The 26,209-nt window shown below is 46.3% G+C and overlaps 3 protein-coding genes, 1 long non-coding RNA gene and 2 pseudogenes across 4 annotated transcripts; 4 read left to right on the top strand and 2 right to left on the bottom strand.

Moving 5' to 3' along the window:
* Positions 1-2,222, top strand: part of LOC123076142 (receptor-like protein 9DC3) — a 32,209-nt pseudogene extending 29,987 nt beyond the window's left edge.
* Positions 2,223-9,386: 7,164 nt separating this feature from the next.
* LOC123077362 (uncharacterized) lies at positions 9,387-14,451 on the bottom strand. Its single transcript, XR_006436557.1, has 3 exons — positions 14,189-14,451; positions 13,910-14,000; positions 9,387-9,881 (listed from the first exon to the last, which is right to left on the bottom strand). It is a non-coding gene; the product is annotated as an uncharacterized lncRNA (long non-coding RNA).
* LOC123077361 (receptor-like protein 19) lies at positions 11,982-14,178 on the top strand. Its single transcript, XM_044499640.1, has one exon. It carries the CDS (start codon positions 12,034-12,036, stop codon positions 13,750-13,752), a length of 1,719 nt encoding a protein of 572 aa, XP_044355575.1. The 5' UTR covers positions 11,982-12,033; the 3' UTR covers positions 13,753-14,178.
* A 2,549-nt stretch (positions 14,452-17,000) lies between the features above and the next one.
* On the bottom strand, positions 17,001-24,677 carry LOC123077360 (pentatricopeptide repeat-containing protein At5g66520-like). The gene has a single exon (XM_044499639.1). The coding sequence runs from the start codon at positions 24,612-24,614 to the stop codon at positions 22,836-22,838; it is 1,779 nt and encodes a 592-aa protein (XP_044355574.1). The 5' UTR covers positions 24,615-24,677; the 3' UTR covers positions 17,001-22,835.
* Positions 18,101-18,779, top strand: LOC123076141 (receptor-like protein 7; annotated as a pseudogene).
* LOC123076140 (receptor like protein 22) lies at positions 18,786-21,956 on the top strand. Its single transcript, XM_044498541.1, has 3 exons — positions 18,786-19,437; positions 19,538-21,037; positions 21,682-21,956. Exons 1-3 carry the CDS (start codon positions 18,786-18,788, stop codon positions 21,954-21,956), a joined length of 2,427 nt encoding a protein of 808 aa, XP_044354476.1.
* Positions 24,678-26,209: the final 1,532 nt, after the last annotated feature.

Here is a 26,209-nt window from a genome sequence, read left to right as displayed (position 1 = left end):
CTTGGTCAAATGAACTTGACCAAGCTTTCATATTTGGACTTAGCACATAATATGTTGAGCGATAAGGCACCCCCTCCCCCCTGGCATATCACATCATTATCACGTTCTGTGTCCTTTGATTACCGCTCTCTATCTGCATGCCAGGAAAAATTACAAATCTTGGTCAAATGAAGTTGACCAAGCTTTCATATTTGGACTTATCATATAATAGGCTGAGCGGTAAGAAGACACCCTCCCCCCTCCCCGGGCATATCACCTCATTATCACGTTATTTTTTGGGGGTATTTAGTGTCCTTTGAGTACTGTTCTCTATCTGCATGCAGGCGAAATCCCAAAGGCTTTGTTCGCTCTTCCGTCATTGGAGGCGCTAATGCTATCATCAAATGAACTTTGTGGAACTCTAGAAGGCATTCCAAACCCCTTATATTCCTTCATGTACTCCATCGACGTAAGCAATAACAGCCTTGCAGGTCATATACCCAAATCTTTCTTTGATCTTACGAGACTTCAACAACTCAAGCTTGACTCGAATCACTTCCAAGGCACAGTAGAACTTAGCCTTCTTTGGAAGCTCAGGAGCCTTTATTCATTGATGTTCTCCAATAATATGTTATCAGTGAAAGATGTTGAAGATGACTATCCATTCACTTACCTCGATAACATCAGAACACTAGGACTAGCATCTTGCAGCCTTACAAAAATTCCAATTGCATTGAGGTATACAAATGAGTTGTCTTACTTGGACCTCTCAAACAACCAAATAGATGGAGTCATACCAAGTTGGATATGGATGAATTGGAAGGATAGTATATTCTTCTTGGACCTCTCAAACAATATGTTCACTTGTCTTGAAAACTCCCCTTCTATTGTTCATATGCACAATTTAGAATATCTCAACCTTAGTTCCAACCAACTGCATGGCAGTGTGCCCATACCACTCACAGCTAGAAAGTCCATGGTTTTCTTAGATTACTCAAACAATAACTTCTCTTCTATTACACCCGATTTTGGTAGGTATCTTCCCAACAATACCATTTACCTTGATATGTCCAAGAATAAATGAAGTGGTCACATACCAAGATCTATCTGTACCCAACATGATCTTGATATACTGGACCTATCATACAACAATTTCAGCGGTGTGGTACCATCTTGTCTAATGCAAGGTTACAACAGCTTGAGTACGTTGAAGTTGAGAGAGAATCATTTCCATGGGATACTGCCTGAAAATATTATAGTAGGATGTATGCTTCAGACAATAGATTTGAACAACAATCTAATTGAAGGGGAAATACCCAGATCACTATCAAATTGCCAAGGCCTAGAGCTCCTTGATGTTGGTAACAACCAAATTGTCGGTTCTTTTCCATCTTGGTTCGGTATTCTTCCACATCTTCGAGTTCTTGTCTTGAGATCCAACCAACTAAACGGCACCATAAGGGATATTAAACATGATCAGACAATCAACAATTACTTTGCAAGTTTGCAAATACTTGATTTGGCCTCCAACAACTTCTCTGGAAACCTACCAAAAGGATGGTTTAATGAACTGAAAGCAATGATGGAAAATGTTAGTGATGAGGGACAAGTTCTAGGACATGAGACATCTTCAAGTGCAGGATTTTATCAAGATACTGTTACCATCACATTCAAAGGATCTGATCTAAGTTTCATAAAAATCCTAAGCACTTTCAATGCAATAGATATCTCAAATAATTCATTTGATGGTCATGTTCCGGAGTCAATTGGGATGCTTGTCTCCCTACGCGGACTTAACATGTCATACAACAACTTCACGGGACAAATTCCATTTCAGTACAGAAACTTATCTCAGCTGGAACCGATGGATCTCTTGGAACCAGATAACAGGGGAAATACCACAAGAGTTAACCTCACTTACTTCTCTTGAATGGTTGAATCTTTCATGCAACAACTTGTATGGAAGAATCCCACAAGGCAACCAGTTCTCAACATTTTCTGACAGTTCATTTGAAGGTAATGCAGGGCTCTGTGGAGTTCCACTCTCCAAGCACTGTGACAATCAAAGTTCAATTGCTCCAAGTGAAGTGGCTCCTCCAGAATCTGACAACTTGTGGCAGGACAAACTCGGCGTTATCCTTTTGTTCGCGTTTGTTGGCTTGGGATTTGGAGTCGGCTTTGCACTGTCATTCTTGTTGCGACTGTATTGCCGCATGGAAGTATGGGTCTACAGGAAATCATGAATCCATATGCAATACTATTCGCATACAATGTACTTCCTGAAAAAAGATATGTTGTGTGCATATGGGTTTTACTTTTTTTAGGATGCACAATATGGATTCTACTTTTTATATGAGACAACTTAAATAAACTACTTTTCTGTGGAAGAAATTACTTATCTACCTCCTTCGGTTGCATTGGATTCCTTGCATTGATTGAGTTTATGTTACATATCCAATGACACGCAATATGCAGCGTGTTAACTATTTTCTCTGTGCGCAAGGATGTAAACCAAATCAATGCTTGAGAGATTGGGCATAGCCACTGCCGAGTGTATCTACCACAACCACAAAAGAAATTCTAGCGCAGTTAAACACAGCCTGGGGACCAACCCTTGATATTCTGAATCATTCTAGGACAGCAACACAACCTCATAATTGTAAATACAATCTCCATCACCTTCTTCTGTGGTGAAACAATATCTGACTAGTTCCTTCAAGGAATATCTGTACACTACAGTTATTAAACAGAAACTGGCTCCAACTAAACAGCAACCTTCACAACACCATTGAGGAAGCATCAAGCCAGCAAGTAGCAAAATGGCTCCAACTAAACAGAAACACCTCCACCTCCTCCTACTCCTGCTACTGCGTTACCTCCAGACCAGCTATGCCGCGCGGGACAGCCTCCGTCGTCATTTGCTCATTTGCAGATCATAGTGTTCAAGGAACAGTTCTTCCAAGACTTGTAGTTTAATTAGGCATTCTTTTTCGCAACAGCATGGTACGTATCAACCACGCACCTGGTCTGTGATCCTTATTTCTATAGAGCATAACATCGGCTCAAAGCACAACTGCACAAGCAAATTAAAGCCGTTCATCCCCAGGTTCACAAAGGCACCTCGCTATCCAAGCATTAGAATACATGGCTAAATAATATGCTCAGAGTTAATAGCTTCTTAGGTACAACTGAGGCTCTGCCTCTCTACAGCAAATATCTTACAAAGCAATGTAACGTCCAATTTTTAAGAACATGTCCCCAAGGTATTTCTGTCAAGCTAAAACAGAACATTTAATTTTCTTCTTACTTTAGTGTCCAAATTAGCTATGATTAATCAGCATAGCCTTTCCTAATGTTGGCTCAGCTTATATCCCCTATAACCTCTTGATCCCGGCAGTCTCCGGCGCATCTCGCCGCGCGCAGGCCTGATTCAGGCTCTCCTCCCACTGCTCTTCCCTCCCCACCCCCGGATCCGCCCTCGCGCTGCCTCCCCGGGAGGCGGCCGGGGCGGCGCGCGCCCCTCCCCTTCAGCCCCTTCCTCCCCTCCTCCCCCCACCGCCGCCGGCGGGTGCCCCCGGCTCTGGCCCGGGTGGTGTCGGCGGCGGCGGGATGTCATCTTCCCGCGCGTGCGTCCTCCCTACCCGGGGTGGGGGGCGGTGGCTGGCGGCGGGCATGGTGGTGGCACGGCTCCTTGGCGGCGAGGCGGCTTGGTGGCGCGGGGTGGCCGGCGGCGCGCCCCCGGCTCAGATCTGGGCCCTTCGGGCCCCATCTATGTCCTAGCGTGTCGGCGCCCGGCGTGCCTTCGTTGTCCTCTGCGTGGTGAGGAGGAGCGACTTGGACCGGGGGCGGCGACGCCAACGGCGTGCCGGCTGCAGCGCGAAGGCGGGAACTTTACGGGCCTCGGAGATCCCGGCCGGGGCTGTGCGGCCACGGCCTGGTATGTTCCTGCTATTGCGTAAGGTCAGCTACCATCATTGACGGTGGAGGTGGGACCCTCCCGCATGCCGACGGTGTTGCTGCCTAGTCCCGACTCCTCCTCTTCATTGTGCAGGCCATCCTTCGCGGTGTCGTGGTGAGACAGCGTAGGAAGCTTCATGTCCGGGTCGGCGCTGGGTGGTGGTCGGTTTGGTGGCGAGCTCCGAAGTGCCTGAGGTGATAGGTTGGGATCGGGAGAAATCCCTGTTGGCTTGGCTGACACCGACGCGGTGGCGCTTGAGGGTGCTGCCGGACTGTAACGCCCCGGATGTAACTTTCCATAATTGTAACTCCAACTCTTGCCATTTCCGGCTATGTGATATGTTATTTCCTTCGTGGTCGGCTTTTGTCTTTCGTTTTGCATTTTGTTCACGTCATGCATTTCATCTCATGTCATCTCTTGCATTGCATCATTTCATCATGCCATCATATCATTAATTTTATAACTCTTTTAAATAAATTGTATGGATCCTCGATCCATTTAAATCGAGGGAAGGGTGACTTCTCTTTATAACATATTCTCCCAATATTTTAGGGAGCTATATTAAATCATTCCATTAACTTGGAATCATCCATAACACATTTGCGTTATTCTTCAATTTTCCTTCATATCCAACTCTACTTCCCAATCTTCCTTTAAACTTTTGGTGAAATTGAGTTGCAGTTTTACTTTCTCTAAAAATGTTCCACTTCTGCCCATAAGTCATGTTATTCATGTAGGGTTACCAGTTGAAATCTCATCTCATTTGGTCTTCATCTAAATTTTCTTCAAATTCAAACGGTTTGAGTTTTATTCAAACTTATTTGAATTTCTATCTGCTAAACTCTTGCCAATCATTTTTATTAAATCCTCCATTTTTTCCGTCTCTAGAAAATATGTCACTTGTTGAAATCTCAGCTCTACCCACTGTTTTTTTTCTTCCCTTTTCTGTTTTCGGAGAGAATTGGAAAGGAAGAGAGAGGAGCCTGCACAGCCTTGCAGCCCTACAACTAGGCCGGCCCATTTGCATCATGGCCCAACCAACAGCCCAGTCATTCCCATCTTAACCCCAGCCTCCTCCCGATCCCCTCGCTCTCTCCCTCGATGCCCCCTCCAGCGCCGCCAGGAGCCCCGATCCCCATCTCCCTCCGCTCGATCTCCTCCTCACCCTCTCGCTCTCCTAGCGCGCGCCCCCTTCGCCTGCCTGCTCCCTCCTGCTTCTTCGACCTCGCCTCGCCCCGCGACCCCGCCGCCGCTCCGGCCGGCGAGCCCATGCTCCGGTGCCGCGCCGCTGCACCCTTGTTGCTCGCGACCGCCATGGATGCCTGCAGGACGACGCCGCCGTCCTCGTGCTGCAACGCTGCCGGCAAGCCCTGCCTCTGTCACCTCCTTCCCCGCGCGTGAGATGCTCTCCTCCGCCAGCCACCTCCCGCTCGCCTCCTTCTTCTCTTCCTCGCGCGCCAGCGACCATGGCTGCCTCGTCATCAAGCTCGCCTTCGTCTCCCTGGTGGCCGACTGCCTCGACCTCCTCTGCAAGGTGAAGCCACCGCCGCGCCAAGTTCCCTGCTCCGCCTCCACACGCCGCCCGCACACGCCACCAACCGCTGCTGCTGCCTCCAGGCTGCGCTCCCCGTCCATCACGAGCTCCGCCCTGCTCCTATTCGACCCTCCTTGAACCGCCAAGACGCAGCCTCGACCCGGCGTCATCCATCCTCTAGCAACCGCGTATGTGCAGCACCACCAAGTTTTGCCTCTGTACACTCGTGTGGGGTTGACCGTGGTCGTGTGCCTGGTGCCACTTGGAGTCGCCAAGACCGCCAAGACCCGTACCCGGACCGTCAAGCATCTTCTCCAAGATTTTGCCAAGTACCCCGACGATGCGCCAAGTACCTCTACCCATGACCGGAACGTCCACGACCCGTGAACAACTACCGTCGCCAAGATCGCGAGTACCTCAACGGTCATCGTATACCACTACTTCCACTACCATCATGAGAACGACTACTTCCACTGCGACCCGCAAGTACCACTACTTCCCTCGACAAACTTGATCCGTTCCGGAAACGCACGCTTCGAAGGTATACCCGCCGAGACGACCTTCCGAGAACGAATGCATGTGTTGTATGAGATGCTCGTGTTTGCACCGTGTCCGAGATGTCTTTGCACGTTCCTCCTCGTTTGCCATGCCGCAGTCCTGTGGGAATCCGGGATCACCCCACCATCCTTGCATGGCACGCTCACGTCACACTTCCTTTTACACCGGTATCTCCATGAGTTATCGGGTCATCGGAATGTTGCCGTGGCACCATTTTCATTGTCGTTGCCGTGGCACCCTTTCTTTCCACTACAGTGACAAATGCTTCATAACATGCTCATGTCAACATGTTCATAAAATTGCATAAAACTTGCATATGTCATCCACATCACGATAACAACATTTAAAAATGTTAAAAATTGTTGTTGCATTAAATTGCTAAATAACATATGGGGATTTTTTGGAATTGTTGTTTGTGTTTCCGTCCTCATTTAAACTTGCTTAAATTGTTAGTTTAATTATGCTTCACCTCTTGCCATGTTTAACAACATTTAATATTGTTGAGTACATAAACGAGAGTTAACTTAATAATTAAATGTGGTGTTTCGTGAGCTCCACTTAACTTGTAGTATTGTTTGTTGCACTTTGCCATGCTTTTAAACCGGTCATGCAACATACTTGTTTGCGCATCATGCCATGTTTATGCTTGTGTGTTTATCATGTTGTTTGATTCTTTCCGATTTGCTTCTCTCGTTAGCTTCGGTTTCGTTCCGGAGTTGTGAGGATTCGTTCGACTACGTCTGTTTGTCTTCTTCATGGACTCGTTGTTCTTCCTTGCGAGATCTCAGGCAAGATGACCATTACCCTCGATATCACTTCTATCTTTGCTTGCTAGTTGCTTTGTTCTATCGCTATGCTGCGCTACCTATCACTTGTTTACCATGCTTCCCATATTGCCATGTCAAGCCTCTAACCCACCTTTCCTAGCAAACCGTTGTTTGGCTAAGTTACTGCTTTTGCTCAGCCCCTCTTATAGCGTTGTTAGTTGCAAGTGAAGTTAAAGATTGCTCCATGTTGGAACATGATTATGTTGGGATATCACAATATCTCTTATTTTAATTAATGCATCTATATACTTGGTAAAGGGTGGAAGGCTCGGCCTTTTGCCTGGTGTTTTGTTTCACTCTTGCTGCCTTAGTTTCCGTCATACCGGTGTTATGTTCTTTGATTTTGCGTTCCTCACGCGGTCGTGTTTATGGGAACCCCTTGAAAGTTCGCTTTGAATAAAACTCCTTCAGCAAGGCCCAACTTTTGTTTTCCATTTGCCTACCCAGGACCTATATTTTTCCCTAGGGAGTCGCCTTCCCGAGGGTCATCTTTATTTTAGCCCCCCCGGGCCAGTGCTCCTCCGAGTGTTGGTCCGAACCGAGCGATGTCCGGCGCCCCCTGGGCAACCAGGGTCTATGCCAACCCGATGTCTGGTTCATCCGATGTGCCCTGAGAACGAGATACGTGCGACTCCTATCGGGATTTGTCGGTACATCGGGCGGTCTTGCTGGTTTTGTTTTACCATTGTCGAAATGTCTTGTAACCGGGATTCCGAGACTGATCGGGTCTTTCCGGGAGAAGGAATATTCTTCGCTGATCGTGAGAGCTTGTGATGGGCTAAGTTGGGACACCCCTGCAGGGTATAAACTTTTGAGAGCCGTGCTCGCGGTTATGGGCAGATGGGAATTTGTTAATATCCGGTTGTAGAGAACTTGACACTCGACTTAATTAAAATGCATCAATCGCGTGTGTAGCCGTGATGGTCTCTTTTCGGCGGAGTCCGGGAAGCGAACACGGTCTTTGTGTTATGATTGTGCGTAAATAGTTTCAGGATCAGTTCTTGATCACTTCTAACTTCTCCACCGTTGCGTTGCTTCTTTTCTCGCTCTTACTTGCGTATGTTAGCCACCATATTTGCTTAGTGCTTGCTGCAACTCCACCTCATTACCACTTCCTACCCATAAGCTCAAATAGTCTTGATCTCGCGGGTTTTGAGATTGCTGAGTCCTCGTGACTCACCAGATACTATCACAACAGTTGCAGGTGCCGATGATACCAGTGCAGGTGATGCAACCGAGCTTAAATGGGAGCTCAACGAAGATCTTGGTCGTTGCTATGTTTCATTCCATGTTGATCAGTAGTGGAGCCCAGTTCGGACGATCGGGGATCTAGCAGTTGGGTTATTTTCTTTTCTTTTGGCTTCGTCCGTAGTCGGACTATGTGTGTACTCTGAATGATGTATGAATTATATGTTCATTGTGTGAAGTGGCGATTGTAAGCCAGTTCTCTATCTCATTCTTGTTCATTACATGGGATTGTGTGAAGATGACCCTTCTTGCGACAAAACCACCATGCGGTTATGCCTCTAGTCGTGCCTCGACACGTGGGAGATATAGCCGCATCGTGGGTGTTACACGGACCTTCCTGGAAGGCGTCGGGGCTACCCTTCCTCTCTCCTCTCAGCGTACCGGGGGAAACCCTTGGCATCAGCGTCGTCATCGTCGCGTCCCGTCTTGGAGGTGTTGATTGGTACCGGCGCTTCAGAGGCTCGGAGCTTGGTGGGCGAGCTCCGGTGGATGCAGCGGCCACGAGGCTTCTTTGTTTTTTTGTCGATCCGCCGTTGTCGGCATTTGTTTCTCTTGTATTTTCTCTTTTTTTTTCTTTTGGGCGTGACTGTGCTGGTTTCGCCCCAGCACCTATCGTTGGTTGTCTTGGTTGGTTGCTTTGTATACAAAGCGGGGAAAACCCTTTTTCGGTAATATCCCCTATAAGTCCGACTCTTACCTTACAGAGCAAAGGGTAACCTTTTCTCTCAAGTAGGTACCCAAGGTATTTCTCTCAAGTAAAATAGAAACATTAGTATTCTTCTCCATTTAGTCTTCAAATCAGCTATAATTAATATGTGTAACCTTTCCTAATGTTGTCATCCCCTAAAACTCAGACTATATTTCAAGTAATATAATCAACTCCAGCTTTGGAGGAGAGCTTCTAATCAAGTTAATAATGTAGCTCTCCTGCTGTAGATTCTTGCCACTGGGAGACACGTTACGACACTCTTGTACAATGACTACATTAACTACAGTAGCTTGCAACGGGCCTACATGCAAGTGGACCTTGACTCATGAAAGGTAACAAACCGTTACGTAACCTTTCAATTAGTCAGCAACCAGTCGTGTGCACATCAAAGACACTGCCGTATTGCACAGGAAATAACACTGGCCACATGATGACTCTACACATGCTTTCATCTTGGACTAACAACAGTTAAACTTGTACTGCTAGGGCCCGCAAAAAAAACTGGTACTGCTAGGAACGAGCAAAATGCACTGCTGAAATTTCTACTTGTACGATTCTACCCTGTAATATATATTCCTTGAGCACTAGCTTGAAGTTGTAAAGCATGTGTTTATACATGGGTGCTTTTTTTTTTAACCAGGCATTACCCCTTTCCATTACTGCGACATAACGGAAATACAACCATTGTCCAGAAAATAAGGCGGGAAAGAGGAAAGCGGGTTCAAGCATCGCCGGAAAACCCACCATGAGCACTCGTCATCGAGATTACTCACTGTGGGGCGAAAACCCGACGACACTATATAATCCAAGCCCTAACCAGATCAAACACCGTCTACAACCAGACCAAAACAAACGATAGGCTCCAACCAGAGCAACAGGCCCGAACCAACCTCACGCAGGAGGCAACTATTCCAGCAAAGTAAAAGACAAGATCACGATCACCCCCTCCTCAACGAGCTCCTTCTTCTTGATAAGCCGTCGCGCAGATCCTCATCAGACGAGAAGTATTCTCTTTCAGCTTTTCCCCTCCAGTTCTCAGTGTCATCGCGTCCTCTTGCTTCATCAGACCTGCCCAGTAACACAACAGCGCACAAGCAGAGAAGATGCATTCAAACGGAGATTTGAGAGGAATATGTTCAAAAATAACTCTGTTACGACGGGTCCAGATAGCCCAGCAAATGGCCGCAATGCCAGCCGTATAAAAGACATCTCCCCCGGTAAAAACACATGACACCAAACATAAGCCTGCCACAAATTGTTAGGGCACTGTTCAGTGCCCAGCATGCACCCCACCACTCTCCAGGTAACTCTCGCAACAGGGCACGTGAAAAATAGGTGTTGGGAAGTCTCCCTTTCCCCGCAGAACGAGCACTTTGGTTCCCCTTTCCACCCACGATGTTTCATCATGTCCCTAGTTAGCACCGCATCCTGCGACAATTGCCACATGGAAATCTAAATTTTCAAAGGAATACGGGCTTTCCAGATCCACCGGTAGTTGCAACCTGAGATGTTTCTTTCAAGATATGTATACATGGATTTGGTCGTATATACATGCTTAGGACCCAAACCCCATCTGATAACATCACTCTCAGTGGAGACACAAGCACACCTGACATATATACATGGGTGCTTGTTATCTTAACCTTTTATGTTTTCCTTGAAAGAACTACCCCCAAAAATTAGAACAGCAATGTTCGTGGACCTGAGTCCGCAGTGCACAAGGATGTACGCCAACCACAACCACAAAAGAAATTCCACTTCTATAAAAAATCCACTGAGGCAGTAAAACACCACACAGCAACCAACACTTGATATGCTGAATCTATCTAGGACAGCAACACGAACGTCACTATAGTCCGCAATCTACCGTGATCTGTTGCACTTGCAGCCTTAGAAGTGTAAATACATTCTCCATCACCTTCTTCTGTGGTGATGGAAAATCTGTACAATACCTTTTTCAAGGAAAATCTGTACAATACCTTTTTCAAGAAAATCTATACAATACAGTTAAACATAAACTGCCATGCCTTGTGCACCATTGAGGAAGCAGCAAGACAGTAGAAAAATTACTCAACTAAACAGTGACCCCTCCACGTCCTACTAATCCTGCTCCTGCTAATGCTCCTAAACCGTTGATAGTATCTTGCCTCTACGATCCTACTACTCCTGCTAGTGCCACTTCTACTGGATACTGCAGCCAAGCATAACACCACTGTTTCTTGCCTCCAAGATCAGGCTTCTTCCCTCCTCCAGCTAAAGCGCTCATTTATCGACATCGATGCGAATCTGGCATCTTGGCAAGCTGGAAGAGACTGCTGCCAGTGTGGGAGGGCGTCACCTGTGACATGGCTAAAATAGATGCCTCAATATTTTTTTCCTTCAGTTTCCAAATCAGCTATAATTAATATTTAATATGTGTAGCCTTTCCTAATGTTGGCTGGCTCAACTTATATCCCCTAAAACTCAGACTCCATATCCAGTAACCTATTCAACTCCAGCTCTTATCTTACAGAGTCAAGAGTAACCTGCAATTTTCCAGAACATGTACGTTCCCAAGGTATTTCTCTGAAGTAAAATAGAAACATCAGTAACCTTTTCTAATGTTGGCTCAACTTATATACCCCGTAAAACTCACACTATATTTCAGGTAATATAATCAACTCCAGCTTTTGAGGAGAGCTTCCTTATCAAATACTCCCTCCGTCCGGAAATACTTGTCATCAAAATGAATAAAAGGGGATGTATCTAGATGTATTTTAGTTCTAGATACATCACTTTTTATCCATTTTGATGACAAATATTTTTGGACGGAGGGAATAAGCAACATGTAGCTATCCTGTTGTAAATTCTTGCCACAGGAGGCACGCTACAGCACCTGCGTGCAGTACACTGACTACATTAAGTACCGTAGCTTGCAACGGGCCTACGGGGAACTGGACCTTGTCTCATGAGAGGTAGCAATTTGTTCTTTGAACTTTGAATTAGTCAGCAACCAGTCGTGTGCACATCAAAGGCGCTGCGGTGTTGCACAGGAAATAACATTGGCCACATAATGACACTGCACACGCTTTCATCATTGACCAACAATAGCCCTTTCAAGAAAAATGCCGCATTGAACATAAATGAGCGACATGTACTATTGGGATCTCTACATCTACCCTGTATTATATATTGCCCCAAGCACCAGCTTGAAGCTATAAGGTAGACAAGCAGTAGAAAGATGAGCTTCAGGAGCCCACGGCTTCACTTCACCCTGCTACTCCTCACATGCTACTGCTCCATCAAAATTGCTGCCAACGGCGGCAATAGAACCACAGTCCAGTGCCTCCCTAATCAGGCTTCATCTCTGCTCCAGCTGAAGCACTCCTTTCTCAAACCCAACCTCTCGTCATGGCAACAGGGCACAGACTGTTGCCACTGGGAGGGTGTTGGATGTGACAGGGCATCCGGTCGGGTGATCACTTTGGACCTCAGTGATCGTAACCTGCAGAGCACCAGTGGTCTCAGCCTAGCACTATTCAACCTCACCTCTCTCACAAATCTCAGCCTCTCTGGTAATGACTTTGGCCTGACCAGTCTTCATAGTTTTGGGTTTGAGCGGCTGACCGAGCTCCTCAGTCTCAATTTTTCTAATACGAGGTTGTTTGGTCAGATACCCATTGGAATTGGTCACCTCCAAAATTTGCGTACACTTGATCTTCCCTCTCATACTGACTGGCCTGGTTATGCACACAATGATCTATATCTCCGAGATCCAAGTTTTCAGACATTCGTATCCAAATTTTGCAATCTAAGGGATCTCTATCTTGATAATGTGCAAATCGTAAACGGTGGATCAACTTGGTCTATTGCTTTAGCAGACTCTGTTCCTCTACTACAGAATCTAATAGAAGGTAGCAGCTTAGGTATGTTGAAATTGAGAGATAATCATTTGCATGGGATACTACCTGAAAATATTGGAGAAGGATGTATGCTTCAGACAATTGATTTGAACAACAACCAAATTGAAGGGAAGATACCAAGATCATTATGTAACTGCAGAAACTTAGAGGTTCTTGACATTGGTAGCAATCAAATTCTTGATACTTTTCCATCTTGGTTGGGTGAGATGTCTAATCTACGAATTCTCATCTTGAGATCAAATCAATTATATGGTTCAATAGGAGGCCCTGGTGAAAGTGATGCGAGTAGTAAGGGCTTCTCGGCTTTGCAGATTATTGATTTGGCCTCAAATAACTTTTCTGGGAACTTGAGTTCAAAATGGTTTGACATGCTACAAAGAATGACAGAAAACTCTAGTGAGAAGGGTAATGCTCTGGCCTTTGACTCAAGATTTCCCGGGGAGTACTACCAAGAGAGACTCACATTCAAAGGGATTGATCTTACATTTACCAAGATCCTGACCACTTTCAAGATGCTTGATTTCTCAAACAACACATTTGATGGTCCCATGCCAGACTCAATTGGGAATCTTATTGCTCTACATGGCCTGAACATGTCACATAATGCCTTCACTGGAAGAATCCTATCAAAGCTTGGTGACTTGGCACAGCTTGAGTCACTGGACCTCTCTCGGAACAAGCTCTCGGGGGAGATCCCAAGGGATCAAACCAGCCTAACATATCTGGCCGTGTTGAATCTCTCCTACAACAATTTGACCGGAATGATACCAGAAGGGCAGCAGTTCTCACTGTTCACCAACAGCTCATTCGAAGGCAATGAAGGACTGTGTGGGAAGCCACTGTCCAAACAGTGCAACAGTTCAGGTACCGGAACCCTCAACTCATCGGTGTCTTCGCAAGACAGTGTTGGAACCATAGTGTTGTTTGTGTTTGTGGGATCCGGTTTCGGAGTTGGCTTTGCGGTGGCTGTTGTTTTGTCAGTGGCTTTCCAGGCCAAACGCTGGAACTGCAATCGTTTCCGTTCTACCAGTAAATGATGTGTGGCCTGGGCTGTGTCAGTGTGTTTGTTTATCATATGTATTGATATGAGTTTGTACGAACCTACTTGTATAAGACTGATGCACCTTTTCTCCTTTTCATATATGATGAATTGTAAAGTAAGGAAACAAAATCATAGTATGAGCTTGTACGAACCTGCTTCTTAAGGTTAATCAAGGCAGAGTCTGTGGTAGACCTTGATCCCCAGCAGCTCTTTTGCGGCCAGAGTTTGGTCAACCCAGGACACCTGAAAAGGTAGTAAACGAGTCCAATTAGACTTACAGTTCCTAGTGTCAATCCTGTATTTCACGCGCCATTTTTTGGGAAAAATAAATGAGAGATGTGTGCATTTTGTCGCCCAGGCACATTCCATCGAACACCTGGAGCACGAGGACGAACCCCATGGCGTCCCCAGTGACGAGAGTGAAAACTGACCAAGTCCGTAGCAGGTAGCAACTTGGGCGGCATCCCTGCTCCGGCTTGCCGCGTTTCCTGTGTCTCATATCTCACGCGAGTGATGATGCTCCGACTTGGTGCATGAACTACAGCCGCCTGCGGACGCCGGCGTTGCGGCCGGACGAGCGTGTGGGAAAGTGGGCAACGCGCACCCTCTTTTTTTTGAGATTTAGCGCGCACCCTCTCGCTCCCCCATGTGTGACCTTGGGCCGACCCAGATGCGGGGCCGGTCTCCCTTATTTTTTTCGTATCTTTTTTTTTCTGTTTTTGTTTTTTGCTTCTTTAAAAAAGTTTGGGATTTCAAAAAGCAAATTAGAATTTCGAAAAAATGTTTACTAATGCAAAAACCTGTTCAAGAATTTAAAAAATGTTCATGAATTCAGGAAAATGTTCATAAATTCTAAAAATGAACATTTTTTGAATTTTTGTGACATTTTTTGTATTTTTATGAACATTTTTGAATTTTCAATTATTATTTTATGTATTTTGATGTACAAAATTTAAATTTAATGATCATTTTTTGAATTTGATGAACATTTTTCAATATGATGGACGTTTTTTGAATTTGATGAATAAATTTTGAATTTCAAATAATGTTCACAAATTTGAAAAAATGTTCTCAGATTTCAGAAAATGTTCATGAATTTGGAAACAAAAAAGAAAAAAAAATGAAAAAAGAAAAGGAGGAAAGCAGAAAAAAGAACAAGAGAACCCGGTTTGGGAAGGTTCTGAACATTCCCAAAATCCTAAACGACTTTCTCGTGTTCGTAGCAGTACCTGATGGCGGCCTTCCTCGTCGAAGGTGAGTCACGAGTATCCCTAATTTTGAACGCTAAATGCTACTCCTCCGTCCCAAAACAAGGGTTGTTGATTTAGTACAACTTTGTGCTGATTTTATATTAAATTAGCGATGCTTATTTTGGAACCGGGGGGAGTATCGATTTCATCGGGGCAATAGGCACAATATGTGAATAGTTACTGGAATTTTAGCTAGATTATTTGAGATCTTTTCACCATGACCAAGAATTTATATACGGGTGCTTGTTATCTCGAACCTTTATGTTTTACCTTGAAAAATTACCCCCAAAAAATATAACAACAAAATAATTACCCAAAATATTTTTTTTTCATTTTTTCCACAAGGATGTAAACGAAACCAATGGCTTGAGAGCGCATGGCCACTGCCGAATGTATCTACCACGACCACAAAAGAAATTCCACTGAATATGCCGTTAAACACTGCACAGGAACCAAAAATTGATGTTACTCAAAAAAAGGAACCAAAAATTGATATGCCGAATCGGTCTAGGACAGCAAGACAGAACGTCGGTGATCGGTTGCTCTCACAGCCATTAGAAGTGTAAATATTATTGTCCATGGCCTCCTTCTGCGGTGAAGGAAAATCTGTAGAATAATTTGTTTGGAACAGCGATGTTTGCTGTGCACAGGGATGTAAACCAAACCGATGCTTCAGAGGTTGGGCACAGCCGCTGCCGAGTGTACTTCAAAAGAAATCCCACCGAAAAGGCAGTCAAACACAGGCCAGAGACAATACCTGATTTGCGGAATCGGTCGTTTGAACTCGCAGCCTTAGAAATGTACTCCATCACCTTCTTCTGAAGTGATTGTATAGAAGTAAATACTATATACAATCTCCATCACCTTCTTCTGTGGTGATGGAAATTCTGTACAATACAGTTTCCAGATACAAACTGGCATGCCTCCACGCCCTCCTACTCCTGCTACTGCGTGGCCTCCTTCAGCACGAGCAGCAGCTTCGCCGGCCACCATCCTCCCCAATGTTCGTTGTCTGAACTAATATCCCATAAAACTCAGGCTCCATATCCAGTAATCTAATCAACTCCAGCTCTTATTTTACAAGCAAACAGTAACCTGCAAATTTTCAGAACATGTATGTTCCCAAGGTATTTCTCTGAGTAAAACAGAAAGATTAAATTCTCCATTTAGTCTTCAAATCAGCTATAACTAATAGTATGTGTAGCCTTTTCTTATGTTGGCTCAACTTATATACCCCTGAAACTCACACAGACTCTCTTTCTAGTAATCTAATTAACTCCAGCTCTAGAGGAGAGATTCCTAATCAAATTAATAATAATGTAGCTCTCCTGCTGTAGATTCTTGCCGGTGAAGACACGCTGCAACACTACAGTACAGTGACAACATTAACTACAGTAGCTTGCAACGGGCCTACATGCAAGTAGAGACCTTGACTCATGAAAGGTAACAAGCCGTTCCGTAACCTTTCAATTAGTCAGCAACCAGTCGTGTGCACATCAAAGGCACTGCCGTATTGCACAGGAAATAACACTGGCCACATGATGGCTCTACACATGCTTTCATCTTGGACTAACAACAGTGGCATTTAACATAAACTTCTACTGCTAGGAACGAAAATGCACTGCCCAAATTTCTACTTGTATGGTTCTACCCTGTATTATATATTGCCCTGAGCACTGGCCTGAAGTTGTAAAGCCTGTATTTATACACGGGTGCTTGTTACCTTAGAATCTTTTATGTTTTCCTTGAAAGAACTACCCAAACAATTAGAACAGCAATGTTTGAGGACCTGAGTCCGTGGTGCACAAGGATGTAAACCAACCACAACCACAAAAGAAATTCCGCTTGTTCTCAAAAAAAAAATTCCACTGAGGCAGTCAAAGATCGCACAACAACCAACACTCGATATGCTGAATTAGTCTAGGACAACAACATGAACGTCACTATAGTCCACAATCTACGGTGATCTGTTGTGCTCGCAGCCTTAGAAGTGTAAATGGAAAATCTGTACAATACATTTTTCAAGGAAAATCTGTACAATACAGTTAAATATAAACTGCCATTCACCCGCAAAAAAAAACATAAACTGCCATGTATAGCCTTGTGCACCACCGAGGAAGCAGCAACTAGCAAGACAGTAGAAAAATTACTCAACTAAACAGCAACCCCTCCTACTAATCCTGCTACTGCTAGTATGCTCCTACTCCGTCGACTACTACTCCTGCTAGTGCTACTGCTAGTATGCAGCCAAGCATAACACCACAGTTTCTTGCCTCCAAGATCAGGCTTCTTCCCTGCTCCGGCTAAAGCACTCATTCATCGACGTCGATGCGAATCTGGCGTCTTGACAAGATGGAAGAGACTGCTGCCAGTGGGAGAGCATCACCTGTGACATACTGACAAGGCTAAAATAGAAATCTCAATATTCTTCTTCCTTCAGTCTCCAAATCAGCTATAATTAATATGTGTAGTATTTCCTAATGTTGGCTGGGTCAACTTATATCCCCTAAAACACAGACTCCATATCCAGTAATCTAATCAACTCCAGCCCTTATCTTATAGAACAAAGAGTAAACCTGCCATTTTTCAGAACATGTACATTCCCAAGGTATTTCTCTGAAGTAAAACAGAAACATCAGTAACCTTTTCTAATGTTGGCTCAACTTATATACCCCGTAAAACTCAGACTATATTTCAGGTAATATAATCAACTCCAGCTCTTGAGGAGAGCTTCCTTATGAAATAAGCAATATGTAGCTATCCTGTTGTAAATTCTTGCCACAGGAGACACGCTACAGCACCTGCAGTACACTGACTACATTAAGTACCGTAGCTTGCAACGGGCCTACGGGGAACTGGACCTTGTCTCATGAGAGGTAGCAATTTGTTCTTTGAACTTTGAATTAGCGAGCAACCAGTCGTGTGCACATCAAAGGCGTTGCGGTGTTGCACAGGAAATAACATTGGCCACATAATGACACTGCACAACATAAACGAGCGAAATGTACTATTGGGATTTCTACATCTACCCTGTACTATTATATATTGCCCCAAGCACCAGCTTGAAGTTATAATCAGATAAGCAGTAGAAAGATGAGCTCCAGGCGCCCACGGCTTCACTACACCCTGCTACTCCTTGCATGCTACTGCTCCACCAACATTGCTGCCAATGGCACCAATGGAACCACAGTCCAGTGCCTCCCTAATCAGGCTTCATCTCTACTCCAGCTGAAGCACTCCTTCCACAACCCCAACCTTTCATCATGGCAACATGGCTCAGACTGTTGCCACTGGGAGGGCATCGGGTGTGATAGGGCCAGGTCAGGTGATCACTTTGGACCTCAGTAATCGTAACCTGCGGAGCACCAGTGGTCTCAGCCTAGCACTATTCAACCTCACCTCTCTCACAAATCTCAGCCTCTCTGGTAATGACTTTGGCCTGACCAGTCTTCCTAGTTTTGGGTTTGAGCGGCTGACCGAGCTCCTCAGTCTCAATTTTTCTAATACGAGGTTGTTTGGTCAGATACCCATTGGAATTGGTCACCTCCAAATTTTGCGTACACTTGATCTTTACTCTCATATTGACTGGCCTGGTTATGCACACAATGATCTATATCTCCGAGATCCAAGTTTTCAGACATTCGTATCAAATTTTTGCAATCTAAGAAATCTCTATCTTGATAATGTGCAAATCGTAAACGGTGGATCAACTTGGTCCATTGCTTTAGCAGACTCTGTTCCTCTACTACAGAATCTTGGTTCATTGCTTTAGCATTGGATGGTTCTATTCATCCTTCAATTTTCCCAACTCCGGTTTCTAGCAACGATGGACCTTGGGCTAAATGGAATTTCTGGCAAGGTTCCTGGGTTCTTTGCAGAATTCCCTTTCTTAAGAGACCTTACCCTCCGGGCTAATGATTTTGAAGGGCAATTTCCCACAAATATCTTCCTGCTAAAATATCTGAAACATCTTGACCTGTCCTATAACCCCAGCCTTTATGTGCAACTACCAGATTTCCCACCAAGAAATGGTTTGCAATCACTAAATCTACTGGAGACAAACATTTTTGGTGGCATACCAGATTCTTTTGTCCATCTCAACTCCTTGAAATTCTTGGGCCTTAGCAACATAGGATCTCACAAGCAGCCCATTACCTCCATAGCTAACCTTACGTCCCTAAATGGATTGTGGCTCTCTGGATCAGGAATAGAGAAGCCAATGCTCTCTTGGGTTGGAAGATTTGAGAATCTGATTTACTTGTCGCTGCATGACTATAATTTCTCTGGTCCAATTCCTTGGTGGATCAGAAATTGTACAAACTTGATGAGCTTATGGCTCAGACAGTGCAGTTTATCTGGGGCAATACCCACGTGGATTGGGAACTTGGCCAAGCTTTCAGATTTGAACTTATCATACAATCGGTTGAGTGGTAAGACCCCCCCTCTCTTCCCTTGGCACATCACATCATTATTACGTTATTTTGGGAAGTATTTGCTGCTCTTTGATTACTGTTCTCTATCTGCATGCAGGAAATGTCCCAAAGGCTTTGTTCACTCTTCCGTCGTTGCAAGAACTACTACTATCATCAAATGAACTTTGTGGAAGTTTAGAAGACATTCCAAACCCAATATCTTCCTTACTGTACTCCATCGAGCTAAGAGATAACAACTTTGCAGGTCATATACCCAAATCTTTCTTCGATCTTACAAGACTTCAAGTTCTCTTGCTGGACTCGAATTACTTTGAAGGCACAGTAGAACTTGGCATTATTTGGAAGCTGAATGCACTAGATTTTTTGATGCTCTCCGATAATATTCTATCAGTCATAGATGTTGAAGATGGTTATCCATTGCCTTACCTCCCTCACATCAGATATCTAGGATTAGCATATTGCAACCTTACAATAATTCCAGGCACATTGAGGTATACAAATCAGTTGTCTTACTTGGACCTTTCAAATAACAAAATACATGGAGTCATACCAAGCTGGATATGGGTGAACTGGAAGGAAAGTATGTTCGAACTAAATCTCTCAAACAACATGTTCACTAGCTTGGAAAACTCTCCATCTCTTGTTCAAATGGACAATTTAAAAATGCTTGATCTTAGTTCCAACAAGCTGCATGGCACCGTACCTATACCAGTTACAACTACGTCGTCTAGTGCTTTGTTAGATTGGTCAGACAACAGCTTCTCTTCTATTATACCTGACTTTGGTAGGTACCTTCCCAACAATACCATCCATCTTGATTTGTCTAGGAATAAATTATATGGTAACATTCCAGGGTCTATTTGTACCCAAAAGCAACTTAAGATCCTGGACTTATCATACAACAACTTTAGCGGCATGATGCCAGCGTGTCTAATAGAAGGTAGCAGTTTAGGTATGTTGAAATTGAGAGATAATCATTTGCATGGGATACTACCTGAAAATATTGGAGATGGATGTATGCTTCAGACAATTGATTTGAACAACAACCAAATTGAAGGGAAGATACCAAGATCATTATGTAACTGCAGAAACTTAGAGGTCCTTGACATTGGTAGCAATCAAATTCTTGATACTTTTCCATCTTGGTTGGGTGAGATGTCTAATCTACGAATTCTCTTCTTGAGATCAAATCAATTATATGGTTCAATAGGAGGCCTTGCTGAAAGTGATGCGAGTAGTAAGGACTTCTCGGCTTTGCAGATTATTGATTTGGCCTCAAATAACTTTTCTGGGAGCTTGAGTTCAAAATGGTTTGACATGCTACAAAGAATGACAGAAAACTCTAGTGACAAGGGTAACGCTCTGGCCTTTGATTCAAGATTTCCTGGGGAGTACTACCAAGAGAGACTCACATTCAAAGGGATTGATCTTACATTTACCAAGATCCTGACCACTTTCAAGATGCTTGATTTCTCAAACAACGCATTTGATGGTCCCATCCCAGACTCAGTTGGGAATCTTATTGCTCTACATGGCCTAAACATGTCACATAATGCCTTCACTGTGTTAGAAGGGATAGAGGGGGATTGGTGGAATTGTTTTATGTATTGCTTGAGCCTCATGGGCATATATATAGGAGTACATGATCTACTCGGAGTACAAGGCAAGCCAGGATATTTCCTAGTCTAACCTATGTTTCCTAATACAATCACGTTACTCAACATCCCCCCGCAGTCACAACGGTAGCGACGCAGACGGTGAGACTGGAGAAGAATGCGAAGGCAAGCCGACGGACACCCCCCCACAGTCGTAACGGTCGACGCATAGCGGAGTCGTGGCTGGAGTGGAAACCAACGAGGTTGCTCAAGCAGGCGGTAGCCCTTTGTGCCGTTTGTCGATGTAGCCAAGAGCGTGGGTGGTGGAGCCGTGGTCGAGGTAGCCGTGCGAAGAATGCCGTGGTCGATGTCGAGTCAGGGTGCGCCGAACACATGCTCCATAAAACTCACTGGATTGCTTTCAGACACATTAACACCACTGTGTAACCAGAAGAGACGTTTTTGCCACGCAAAACACACTGGATTGACAATTTGTCCTGCAGATCAGGCCAAAAGGCATACTTCCATGTTGGATCCTTGGTCCTAGTTGGCTTCCTCGCAGGATCCTTTGATGGATCATAATCCTCAGCGGCTTGAGCTGAAGTGGCTGCTGAGCATGCTGTCTGAGATATCTCTGGTGTTGTAGACATTGTAACTCTAGCTCTGCTCAAACCTAAGGATGTTGAATGGAAACAAGCAAACTTAAACCAGGAACCAACAGTAGAGGAACCAGCCCAGGAACAAGCAATAGAGGAACCATATATGATGATAAGAGAAGGGAGAAATTACTTGCAAAGCGAGGATCCAGGAGCAGATGAACCAGTCCAGGAACCAGCAGAGATAGGGCTGGATCTGGACAGCAGAACCAGTGAAGAGGGAGAGCTCCAGAGGAGTGGGCAGTTCTCTCTGGAGCGAAACTGAAACCTAGCCACAAAATTTCCCTCCGACAGGCTCGCAGACCAAGCGCCTCTGTTATCCCCTCCAATTTTAAGTCACTCACCTCTAAAGAAAAGTTTGAGTCATTCGACTTAATGTACACGACTAGTCCAGACTAGTCTCTCGACCGCTCGACTCATCGAATTAGTCTGCATGAGATTTGCAGTCGACACCACAGGTGCGACTCATAGACTAGTCCATCGACTAGTCTCGACTAGTCCTTCAACTCGTAATCAGTGATTTGGATACTGTGAAGATGAGCTACTTTGCCCGCAGCACAACCAAACGACTAGCTGCTGGCCCTTGCCAGCAACGGCATTGAACCAAACGTGCAGCTAAGGCAAAGGTAGCCCATCCGAGCTAAGCTAGCTAGGCTAGCTCAGCTAGTGGGCAAGCTGGGCAATACAACCAAACGCACCCTTAATAACGGCATGATTGCATGTGTACATTATAATTAGTAAGAATTCATTTTCTTCACCAACTTTATCCCCTCAACTCATGCATCACTAATACACGCTATATTTTGGGAGTATGATGAAAGAGTTCGATTTTGGTGCTCAACAGCCCATGCTCTATAATGAGACAGGTACCGGTGTTAATACATAAATCTGTCAGTTACTACCAATAATCCTTGCACGAACAGGTGCCATTTTTAAACAAATGGAAACGTGTTCAATCTCTAACAATAATTTCTCTAATACCATATATGTACATTGTAATTAGCAAGATTTTTTTTCTTCACCAACTTTATCGCCTCGACTCATGCATCACTGATGTATCATGAAAAAGATTTTTTTTGTGATCAACAGCCCATGCTCTATATTGAGACCAAGTACCACTGTTAATTGACAAATTTGTTAGTTACTACCAATAGTCCTTGCACGAACAGGTGCCATCTTTGAACAAATGGAAACGTGTTCGATCTCTAACAACAATTTCTCTCCCATATACTTTGGATATAAGTTTGGTGACATGATGGCAATCTTGGCAGACTCTGAGGTTCTTGACAATCCGAATGGGTATATTATCATTTGTACTTATCAAAGCAAATGCGATTGCCAGCTTCTCACTGTGGCGGCTGAGTGCACCTTCCATCTCTTCTTCTTCAATGTCAAGCAAAACTTCTTTCTTATCAGGCACGTAACCTTCCTCTAGCCTTATCCTACTATCTATCTCATACCACTTTGTCAAAATATCTTTTATGCGAGGATGAGACAGATCTCCAACAATGAACTGGTGGATAACTCCTTTAATCTCCACATTGCTACATCCAGGTGTCTTCTCAACTCCCTTCTCACGCATTAGGTCCCGAATTTCCCTCGCAGAAGCATGCCTACCAGAGGCAGAATATATGTTACCTAAAAGTACATAAGCACCACTTTTGTCTGGCTCCAATTCGATCCAGTGCTTTATAGCATACTCAGCCAACTCCACATTCTTGTGGAACCTACAACCAGCCATTAGAGCTCCCCAGATTAAGGCATCTGGTTTCATGGGCATTTTCTCAACCATGTCTCTGGCCTCACTCAGCAAGCCATTCCGTGCCAGGAGGTCTACCATGCATCCATAATGCTCAATCTTTGGTTTAATACCATAGTTGCTCACCATGGAGTTGAAAAGCTCCCGACCCTTGTCAACCAACCCAGTGTGTGTGCAAGCACAGAGAGCACCAATGAAGGCAATGTCATCCGGCTTCACACCTGAGCTCTCCATCTGGGAGAAGAGTGTCAATGAGTCTGCGCCGCGGCCGTGCATAGCCAGGCCCTTTATCATAGTAGTCCAGGCCAGCACATTCTTGTCCTTCATTCCCTCAAACACCTCCATTCCAAGCTGCACCTCACCACATTTGGCATACATATCAACCAACGCAGTGCCCAGGAACACGGTGATCCTGATATTGTTTGCTTTGAGGTAACCATGCACCCACTTCCCCTGTTCCAGAGCCCCCAGCTGCGCGCACGCGGCAAGCACCCCGACGAGAACCGTGTCGTCCGGGCGGACACCTTGGGCCTGCATCTGAGAGAACACCCCCAGCGCCTCCCTCACGTCCCCGGCCTGCACGTACCCATTCACCATGGCGCTCCAGGACACAACATTCCTCTCAGGCATTTCGTCGAACAGGGAGCGGGCGTCGGCGACTCGCCCAGCCCTCGCGTGCGCGGTGATGAGCGTGTTGAACGTGGAGGCGTCGACGGCGGCCGAGGCGCGCAGCAGCAGGTGCGCGTCGGGCAGGCGGCCGAGCAGGCCCGCGTGGACGCGGATGAGCGCGTTGTTCACGAGGAGGAAACCCGTGAGGCCGAGCCTGACGGCGTGGGCGTGGACGGCGAGCGCGAGGCGGCGCGCGCCCGGGACGGCGGGGGAGAGGGCGAGCGACTTGAGGAGCGAGGGGAGGGTGTGCGGGGTGGGGAGGAGGCCCGCGCGGAGGAGGTGGGCGTAGAGCGGGAGCGCCGCCTGCGGCCTCCCGGAGCTGGCGAGCGCCCGGATGAGCGCGTCGTGGAGCTCCGCGCTGCGCCGGAGCAGGCCCGACGTGACCAGGGCCGCCTGGATCCGCGCGATCGGCCGCGCGTCCGCGCCGCCGCGGCACCGCGACAGCAGCTCCGCGTACCGCCGGACGGCCACCATCTCATCACGTAGTGGTGGCATGTTTTCCTCTAAAATGGCTCACTCGCAGGCAGCGCCACGCAATACGAAATATGAGAGGGGGAGAGAGATGGTTTGACCTGGTCTTCGCCGGTGAGCTCCTGCGGGCGGGACTTGAGGACGGGGCCGGGGCGGTCGCCGCTGCGCGGGTGGACGAACGCGACGAGGGGGTTCTCGGGGCCGTCGTCGTCGTCGGGCGCGAGGGCGAACCGGGGGTTGGCCGCGGCGCCGGCCCCGGGGGCCTTCCTCCGACGCGAAGGCCCCAAGAGTGACCTTTTTTACTACACTACTGTGTCCCAAACAAAAATATCTCAATTCCAAGACCTGACTACAAGTTACAGAACCTCTTTGATCAGCAAATCGAAAAAGTCTTCCACCCCAAACACGGCCAGACCGATACAAAGTGATGAGAAAAACCTCTTACAAAGCGGATTAAAGATAGAACAAGATTATAAGAGTGCTCACACTCCATCAAGACACACCCAAGGCTACTAACTAGAAGTGAAATCGCGCCTCCAAGAGAAACCGTCGGACGTCGATGCAACACACACACCAAGTTGTCGCTGGAGAGGGCACCCCTGCCCTCTCGCTTCGGACCGTGGAGCACCGATCCTGCCTGCAGACAACAAGGACAGAGAGCGATGCTCTCGACGTCATGTGTAAAGTATAGGAAGCTGTCGGCATCGCCCCAAGCCAGAGCTGAAGGAGCTTTGAGATAGGATCTGAGCTCACCCTCCGATGGCGAAGAAATGCAATCGGTAGGCACCTACGCTCCACGACGACGCCCCCAAGAGGGTGACGACGCAACAGGCCGCCGCCGTCGAGACCGAAGACACGGTCAAGGGTTTTCACCCGGAGCCTTGACGCGGGGAGAGATACCACAACGACGCCCCCAACAGGGACACGACACCCGCAGGCATCGCCGCCGTCCACGCCAAAGGGCTGAGCTTTCGCCCCAAGACACTCTCGCGCCACATCGAAGTACCACGGTCCAAATCCGCTGCCACCAAAACAGGCCTCCACACACGATCTGGACGATACCCCTGCCGTAGCAATGCCATCGTCAAGATCCCCGCTGCCTCGCTCCTCGCTGCCCGCACAGCCAAGGAGAAACACCACCACCACCGCAACGCCGCTCGCCGAAGAGCCGACCGTGCAGACCACCTTACAGGGCCGCCTGTTGGGTAACGTAGCATGCAATTTCAAAAAAATTCCTACGATCACGCAAGATCTATCAAGGAGATGCATAACAACGAGAGGGGGAGAGTGTGTCCACGTACCCTCGTAGACCGAAAGCGGAAGCATTATGTTAACGCGGTTGATGTAGTCGAACGTCTTCATGATCCAACCGATCCAAGTACCGAACGTACGGCACCTCCGTATTCAGCACACGTTCAGCTCGATGACGTCCCTCAAACTCTTGATCCAGTAGAGGGTCGAGGGAGAGTTCCGTCAGCACGACGGCGTGGCGACGGTGTTGGTGATGTGATCCACGCAGGGCTTCACCTAAGCACTACGACGCTATGACCGGAGGTGTAAACTGTGGAGGGGGGCACCGCACACGGCTAAGAGAAATCTTGGTGTGCCTTTGGGGTGCC

This window comes from Triticum aestivum, chromosome 3D (assembly GCF_018294505.1).
Source record: "Triticum aestivum cultivar Chinese Spring chromosome 3D, IWGSC CS RefSeq v2.1, whole genome shotgun sequence".
NCBI classification, from domain to species: domain Eukaryota; kingdom Viridiplantae; phylum Streptophyta; class Magnoliopsida; order Poales; family Poaceae; genus Triticum; species Triticum aestivum.
The sequence above is the reverse complement of the archived record's forward strand: the minus strand, read 5'-3'. Positions and strand labels throughout refer to the sequence as shown.